The sequence below is a fragment of the Bactrocera tryoni genome, unplaced genomic scaffold (assembly GCF_016617805.1).
Source record: "Bactrocera tryoni isolate S06 unplaced genomic scaffold, CSIRO_BtryS06_freeze2 scaffold_9, whole genome shotgun sequence".
Classification (NCBI taxonomy): domain Eukaryota; kingdom Metazoa; phylum Arthropoda; class Insecta; order Diptera; family Tephritidae; genus Bactrocera; species Bactrocera tryoni.
The window spans coordinates 315,459-324,613 of NW_024396545.1; the positions used below are offsets into that span (position 1 = coordinate 315,459).

At 39.4% G+C, this 9,155-nt stretch overlaps 1 protein-coding gene across 1 annotated transcript; it reads left to right on the forward strand.

Moving 5' to 3' along the window:
- Positions 1–361: 361 nt before the first annotated feature.
- On the forward strand, positions 362–8,750 carry LOC120782026. The gene is made up of 3 exons (XM_040114184.1): positions 362–760; positions 839–967; positions 8,706–8,750. The coding sequence occupies exons 1-3, from the start codon at positions 362–364 to the stop codon at positions 8,748–8,750; spliced, it is 573 nt and encodes a 190-aa protein (XP_039970118.1).
- Positions 8,751–9,155: the final 405 nt, after the last annotated feature.

The window sequence follows — 9,155 nt, forward strand, 5'->3', positions numbered from 1 at the left end:
GACTTAATTGATAATGAACATCAAATATTTTTTTATTCCATGCTAAATGAATTGCGGCCATGTATGATATGGTTTACATAAGAAAGACTGTCATTTTGCGGATTATTCATACAAGAAAATAGTAGATATATGTAGTTGTATTCACTCTATTCCCGATATAAAATATTGAAAAAAACTTATAATTTATATGCTGTCATGTTTAAGAAGCCAAGATGTTAGAAAACAAAAACCACAAATGTGTGATAAAGAAACCACAAAACAATTTCGAAATGTCACTGAAGAAGATATAAATATGAATTTTACTTTTTAATAATCTAATTAAAATAAAATGTTTACGGGAGTCACATCAACGTGGAGATTTATGGATTCAAATTTTGAGAACGAACAACAAATAATTAATTTTGAGATTAATCAAGACGAATTTGTTAAGATCTTACAAAATTTCAATGAAGAAGGATTTTACAAGCAACTTCAAGAACTAAGAGAGCCCGCCAAATCCCAACAAGGTACCATCGAAAGGGAGACTCAGATACCAAATAAACGTAAGAGACAACGACATTCAAAGTTAATACAATATGAGGTATCTGTACAAAAAACCACTCAACCAAGAGCTATTCCTGGAAATGTAAATAATTGTATTGATGTTTGTGAACCAAAATTAGCAGCTGTTCCTATAAACGGAGTTTTAAACACCAATGGTTTACTAAATGTAGGAAAAATTGATTTAAATGGAAAGGGTGAAAACGTCCCCTCATTTGAAGTTAATTTCAAAAATGATGGGGATATTGAGAAATTAAAATTTTTAATACAACAATGGTTTGATGATGAAATTTCTCAGGGGGATGATATTGATTTGGAAGGCAATCGAACATCAGTAAAAACCAATAGTATTTGCGGTGATGTTGAATGGATCCGTGAAGATAAACTTCTAAGTGAGCTTTTAGGATTCGTATATAAATATAAAAGTGTTGGTGCCTTTGGCCGCATTAAGCACTTGAAAAAAAGTTTATATGCGTTTTTTAAATTTAGACACAACAAATGTTTTATTTATAAGTGTACAAATGTTTTAAATTTGAAATAAATAAACACATATATACATATATATACATGCATAAAACGATAAAACCGCAAATGAAAAATATATACAGACACACATATATGTATATGCATAAAACCACAAAACCGCAGGAAAAAGTGATCTAGAACCCGTATTTTACTATTTTACCACTACTCATCAGCGCAATATTCTGTGATTAGCTCGGCCACACTTTCAGTTAAATACCTACATATCTTTCTGAGATTACGGCACCTCTTAGTATAGTATCCTTCCTGCCTACATCTCCTGCATGTGTTTCCAGGTATCAAAGCGAATAATTTCTTACCTCTTGATCGTATATGATATGTCCATTAAGGGTTTAGGTGGATTTCAGAGGTACAAAAAAAGGTATTTCTACGATTTTTTTTAATATAAGCATCAAATATTTGAACAATATCTCCTGAAATTTCGATTCAAAAATGTTGAAAATGCAGCCGTTAAGACCTTATTTCCCTGGGTGTCTCACAAAAAAGTGCTCTCGCCGTGGACTGTTTAACTTATTATTTGTTCATATAAAATTAAAAAACTAAGCATATTCCGTAAGTACATATCTAAATCTCGTTTTTGAACGAAGGAAATAAAATAATATTACAATTTTCCTTTTTTCTCAGACTTTGAACAAAAAATCTAATTTTTTGGTAAAATTTTCGCCATTCATTGGTCAAAAAAATAAGTTGTAATGAAAAAAGAAAACATCCTTCGTTCAATAACTAGATAACGTTATTTTAAAAACGTATACACAATACGAACTAAATCGGTCGATAACTTTTCGAGAAATCGTGTCCACCGACTTCAAAAATACAGTCTCGAGAAAAACACGTTTAAAGATTCTTACTTTTCTGCAAGTGTAAAAAGTTCGGTTAATGTCTCGCAAAAAACTTCTGTGGTAAGCCATCGAGGTGTGTGAAATGTGGAGGCAAACATCCTACTATTGAATGCAGAAAAGCTGAAAAATATTAAATGTTGCAACTGCTGCGATTCTCAAACTGTAAGATACCGTGGTTGTGTCGTAGCAAAAGAACTGCAAAAACTTAGAGATAACACCTCTTTGAAGTTGGTCGCCTTGTCGTGGCGAAGGGGCTTAAGTAAGAGTAAAGTGTGCATCCCAAAGGAAACGCACTCTAATCTTACGAACTAAGAGGGACACCCCATAATTCCCACAATAGTGAAATGGATAAATAAACCCTAGGTTTTACGCCCATCTCCTATTGTTGGAAGTATGAGGATACCCGCACCAACACCACCCTAAGCCAAGGTGTCGAGGTACCCGTGCAGAGGGCTGAATGGTCAGCGGGGGGTAATAAATAGCTGATCGCGAACGGTCCCCTCCGATGTCGGGCGAGGTTGGAGGTATAAAAGCCTTCTCTCCGCATACCGGCTCCGCGGACGAGTGACCAACCCTTTCCGGCTTACTCGTGGGACCAACAAATAAACGGAAACAACAAAACAACAACAACTACAACAACCAATTTGACGACAACAGCGACGACTAAGGACATGAATTACAGGATTCCCATTACGGAATCCGACGAAGACGAATTACTCGCCTCCAGCCAGGAGACGGGTAAAGGTACTGCCGGACATACCAACCTAAGTATACCGCAGATACAGCAGTGATAACAGCAAACGTAAGGGAGGAAGCGTCCACCTCCAAAGCTGCCATGAGCACCAACCAAAGTGCACTGGCGGCCAAAGGGGAAATCAAAAAGAAGCGCAAAAAATCCCAGAATCAGCCAGTTGATGAGGCAGAAACAAAGCGCCTTAAAGCAATAGTGCAGGAATATGAAGGCTACCTGAAAAGGAAGCAATCAGAACCTCTAGTAGAGAACATACAGGAGAGCACTTCACAAAAAAGGAATCGCTCTACGACAGAAACACCCGAAACTCTGCCTAAAAAACCGAGGCGGATTGAAGGCGAACAGAACAGCGCAACAGCGGCAAGGCATTTCTTCGATGTAGCCAGAGATTGACTCCTCTGAGACCCTCAGGGGCTACAGGGTCATCAAGTGCGCGGACCAGGCCTCCCTGGATTTCCTGACGGGTAGTGTTGCTAAAATCAGCAACGCCTTTGTAGACCTCCAATTGAGGCTTATACCCGCCAGGGACATTCCAAAGAGACCTCGTGCTCGCATTTGGTTACCCCCACTAGAGGAGCCAGGCGAAAAACTCCTGCGGTGTATCAAGCTGCAGAACAAATCTATACCTGGTATAGATGAGTGGCAGCTGATAAAGGAGGAAAAAGCAAATAAAGCCAGCAGACCAATACTAGTGGCCATTTGCGAAGAGTCCATTGAGGCTCTCAAGAAGACTGACTACAAAATCAGCTTCGGAATTCGCAAGGCAAGGTTGAAAATCTTCCAAGGCGACAAAGCGGCTGACGATGATGACACGGAAGAGGTCGACGACGCCAGCCAGTTGCTAAGGAAAGTGGGCATCGAAGAAACCCGAGATGCCCATTAACAATCAGCGAATCTGATAACCCTTATGAACGAGGGGAGCATCGACATCAGCCTAATACAGGAGCCTTGGGTCAAAGAAGACACCATTAAAGGGCTAAACAGCAGCAACTATAACCTGCTTTACACACGGAACAAAGGTAAACCTAGGGCATGCATTCTTATCAATAAAAGTATAAATGCATTTCTTTGTCCTAATTACAGCACAGCAGATATCATAGTGGTAAAGGTGGAACAGAAGGAAAAGCCCTTCTTCTTAGTCTCGGCCTACTTGGCCCATGACGATGATATACCACCGACCCCGCTCACCAGACTAGTAGAGGAGAATAGGAAAAGGGATGTCCTAATAGGGTGTGATGCAAACGCAAGGCACACCGTATGGGGTAGCTCCAGCATAAACACCAGATGTGAGTCACTCTTGCAGTATATTCTAAATAGTAATCTAAGCATATGCAACAAGGGCGATAAGCCAACTTTTATTTTTCCAAGCTCTGATAGGTTTCCGGGGTGGGAGGAAGTGCTTGACCTCACGCTATGGACAGACACAGACAGTCTCGTTGTGGATAACGATGAGCCTTCCATGTCGGATCACTCCTGGATACTCTTCAGCATCCGCGGGAGGTACAGTGCTCCTCTCACATACCGAAACCCTAGAAGAACAGCTTGGGAAAAATATACCAGAATAGCAACAAAATGCCTCGAAAAGGGAGGCAATAAGAGTATCAGAAATCCTCAAGAGCTAGATTCAGAAGTAGAGAAGTTGGAAAAAATCTTAACCACAACTTTCAATAAATCTACTCCGCTAACAGTTTTGAAAAAGAGAAAGTCTCCCCCTTGGTGGAACAGTGAGCTCAAGAATTTGAGAACACAACTAAGGAAAGCTTTCAATGATAGTTTTAGAACCAAAATATGGCAGCCATATAAAGATATTATGAAAAGATACAAAAAAGCAGTCAGGAAAGCAAAAAACGACTCTTGGCGATCTTTCTGCACATCGATAGAAAGTTGTAGAGAAACCGCTAGGCTGAGCAAAATGCTATCCAAAGATCATATTAACACTGCCTACATTAGGACGGAGGGTAGTGATTGGATCTCCTCGGCAAAAGAGTCTCTGGAGGTACTAATTACAACACACTTCCCCGGGAGTCAGCAAACACCTTCAACGAGGGTAAAACCAGAACCACCGTTGAACGCAGCTGGTTATCAAGGCCAAATAATAGACAAAAGCAAAATCAAGTATGCCATAAATAGTTTTTCACCATTTAAAGCGGCAGGTCCTGACGGGATTATGCCCATAATGTTGCAAAAACTGGTAGAACCAATGGTTCAAAGACTTGAAAATATATACAAAGCTAGCATTCTATTATCCTACATCCCAAGAAGTTGGAAAAAAGTAAAGTTGTGTTCCTTCCAAAACCCGGCAGAAGAACACACGAAAATGCCAAGGACTTTAGACCTATAAGCCTTACCTTCTTTATGCTGAAGGTACTGGAAAGACTAATAGATCTACACGTAAGAACAATAATGGCGGAGAAGTTATCGAAGTCCCAACATGCGTACATAAAGGGCCGATCAACCAAAACTGCCCTTCACGAGGTGATAAGTGTAATTGAAAAATCACTACACCACAAACAATACACCATGGCTGCTTTTCTAGACATAGAGAGCGCCTTCGATAACATAGAAGTAAATGCGATAATTAACTCTCTGGCACATGGTGGCATAGATGACACTGTGTGCAGATGGATACTATCGATGCTTGAGAATAGGAAGATTATAGCTTCAAACGGCGCTGCAACACAAACAAGCTATGTGAGTAGAGGGACGCCTCAAGGAGGGGTCCTCTCTCCGCTCCTATGGGTTGTAGCGCTGAACGAAATACTCCTCCAACTAAACGGTGGAGGAGTGAAAGCAGTGGCGTATGCAGACGATATAGTGTTGTTGGTATCAGGCATGTTTCCTTCAACAGCCAGCGAGATTATGGAAAGAGCACTTCGAAGGTTAAACCTATGGGCTAAAAACAATGGACTAGGAGTTAACTCGAACAAAACAGAACTGATGCTATTCACAAGCAGAACCAAAATACCTCAGTTTCAACTTCCGGTACTAAACGGTACAATACTCACTCTATCCCCCACAGCTAAATACTTGGGGGTGGAGATTGACACCAAATTGTCCTGGAAAATAAATATAGAAAAAAGAATAAACAAAGCATACATGGCTTACTGTACTTGTAAGAGAATCGTCAACAAGAATTGGGGCCTCAAACCAAGTATAGTCATGTGGATGTATACGGCGGTCATAAGACCTATACTTACATATGGAGCTCTGGTATGGTGGCCAGCGCTAAACAAGCAATACAACATTAAAAAATTAAATGGTATACAAAGAGCAGCATGTGCGGGTGTTACTGGGGCAATCAGGTCATGTCCGACTGATGCGCTCAACGTGATCCTGCATCAACTAACAATGAACATTTTTATTCAAAAAACAGCAGCTATTGCGGCGACAAGAATAAAAGAATTGGGAGGTTGGAACCAGCAGAACTATGGACATAGTGTAATCCTAAACAAGCTCACCATTAATAAATCAGACTACATTCTCCCAAAGCTGGATTTCAATAGACACTTCCAGGTAAGGATACCATCTAGACGAGAATGGAGAAGAGGCTCAATAGAAGAAGAGGATACCATCTCAGTCTATACCGACGGGTCCAAAATGGACTGTGGAGTAGGCACGGGGGTATTCTCCTCTGATCTTGGCATATCTCTCTCTATACGTCTACCGAACTCGCCTAGCATCTTCCAAGCAGAAGTACTAGGCATGGAAAAAGCCTGCGAAGCTCTATTAGAAAACCACGGGAATATAAACAAAGCAACTATATTTCCGGATAGCCAGGCGGCGCTCCTGGCCTTGTCTTCACCCATGACAAACTCCAGCACAGTACACAACTGCAAGAGAGCACTAAGCGCAATAAAAGACAAGCTCCAACTAAACAGGAACATTTTCGGTAACGAAAAAGCAGACGAGTTGGTAAAGGCAGGAGCTTTCCTCAACGAATCCGAGGCGGAGATAATACCAAGTCCGCTAGGATCAATCAAAGGAGAGATCAATAGACAATTTCAACAAATTGCAAATAACAGGTGGAAAAACATCACACAATGCGTCATAACTAAACAATTATGGCCAACATATGACAGGAAAAGAACCAACGACTTACTAAATAGGTCAAGAAAAATATTTACAGAGTAACAGCTACCACAACAGGGCACTGGCCATTTGGGGAACACGCATCCAAAATGGGTACGCCCTACAACGACATCTGCCGTGGCTGCGGAGTAGCAGGGAACAAGGAAACAATCTTCCCCTTTCTCTGCGAATGCCCAGCTCTAGCACAGATCCGACACAAAACACTTGGAATCCATCTAGCACCAAACCTTGAATGGATTTCCACTAAAAGCATATCGGACATAAGTAGTTTCATCGAAACCTCAAAATAATTTGAAAAAGAATGTGAAACGTAATAGCAGATACAGGAGGTTCTGCGAACAGTGCATCAAAATGGCACATCAAGTGTTAATTGAGCCCGATAGGGCGGCACTCCTACCTACCTACTTACCTAGAGATAACAAGTAAGGAAGGGCTAAGTTCGGGTGTCACCGAACATTTTATACTCTCGCACGATAAAGTGATAATCGAGATTTCATTATCAGTCATTTACATATTTTTCAAATACCGTATTTGTGTAAAGTTTTATTCCGCTATCATCATTGGTTCCTAATGTATATATAATACAGAGAAGGCATCAGATGGAATTGAAAATAGCGTTATATTGTAAGAAGGCGTGGTTGTGAACCGATTTCACCCATATTTTGTACATGTCATCAGGGTGCTAAGGAAATATTACGTACCGAATTTCATTGAAATTGGTAAAGTAGTTCTCGAGATATGGTTTTTGGTCCATAAGAGCGCGACGATACACCCATTTTCAATTTTTAAAAAAAGCCTGGGTGCAGCTTCCTTCTGCCATTTCTTCCGTAAAATTTAGTGTTTCTGACGTTTTTGGTTAGTCGGTAATATAATATTAATAGTTTATAAACACAGGCAGTTATTTCCTTACTATAACTTACTCCTTTTAAATCTCGGTTATTCCCCAAACTTTCCGACTCCACTTCCAATTTTAAAATGTAAACTTTTCCTTTGCGCTCTTGTTGAGCGAAATAAGCTTTATTACTTCACACGCTAATTGTATATTTTTAGAAGCGAATCGTATATTTTTACAAGTGAATTGCGTGTTTTTATAAATGAATCGAATATGTTTTAAAAATGAATTGTATATGTTTACACATGAATGATATATGGTTTAAAATGAATTGTATATGTTTAAAAAATGAATTGTATATTTTTACACCGTAAGGTAGTTGAGGTGATAATTCATGTATCAACACAGCGGTAGAAATGGGACGTTTGGATGGTCAATCACTTTCAGGTTATAGCACTGAATAAAACTTCTTTGATGTGATTAGCACACTACGCCAATTTCCTTTTAGGTTATAGCACTGGATACTACGCCGAGTTCCTTTTAGGTTATAGCACTGGATACTACGCCAATTCCCTTTTTGGTTAAACGTTACCAAACCACAGTTAAATGTATATAAAACGGGTAGAAGCCAAATCACAACGAACGATCTCTATATAAAGTGACCGGAGTGTGCCAAAGATGCAAAGTTAAAAATGTTTTAAATAGACGGTGCGGTGCGCGTGTGTAGCGGCGAACGTGACTTCTAGAACTGTGTAGAACAAAAAACGGCACAGCGTCACCTTCTCGTTGGTATAAAATGAAAAATGGAACAAAAACAGTTTGGTGTGGAGATGATCAATGATGCCCTGTTTTTCTAATTAACATGTTGATGTGGAGAGTGTTGTATTCACTGATCAGTAGGGTGGCCCAAAAAAACTAACTTCAAAAATTCACCCTGGGCACCCCTCCATTTTTTTAGAATGGGGTTCAATATACTTCTGTAATTTTTTCTGATTTTTTGATGGATGGGAAAAGGGTGCTCAAAGAACGCTAAGTTTCACGATTGATAACAAAAAGTCGAAAAAATAAAAAAAAACTTATTTTAATAATTATTTTTGTTTCTTTGTTGCAGGTGTTTCAAATATCTAAAACAGATGCTGAAAAATATCATCAATAAGATCTAGATTGACAAAACTTAATATTATTACGAAATAATTCTCATAATAGTACCCAAAGTGATACCTGTTTTAAATTTCAACAATAACTTATGAAAAACCATGGCGTCCAATTCTCCTGCAACAAGGCAGTGTGACCGTGTTTTCCTTTTGGGTATTACAGATGTGGAATCTCTATTAAGACTAAATCAACTACCTACTAATAGGCAAGTGCTTTTGCGTTTTCACTGGCACTTGCATAAATTTAATTTAGTGCGTAGTGCAAGTCATATGACAGTTGAGGAGGTAACTCAGTTATGGGAAAGAGCTATCATACCAACAAGATTAATTAAACACTGCGTTGATAAGATTGAGAAACTCCATTCAAAGTGGTTGTTGCTAAAAAAAAAAATAAATCTCGTAATTCA

Bases quoted from the DNA above. Each gene is read 5' to 3' on its own strand.
- LOC120782026 (XM_040114184.1), top strand. From the start codon at position 362: ATGGATTCAAATTTTGAGAACGAACAACAAATAATTAATTTTGAGATT. The intron at 761-838 runs GTTAATTTCAAA...GAAATTTCTCAG, and splicing joins AAAACGTCCCCTCATTTGAA to GGGGATGATATTGATTTGGA. The intron at 968-8,705 runs GTTGGTGCCTTT...TCTTTGTTGCAG, and splicing joins TCGTATATAAATATAAAAGT to GTGTTTCAAATATCTAAAAC.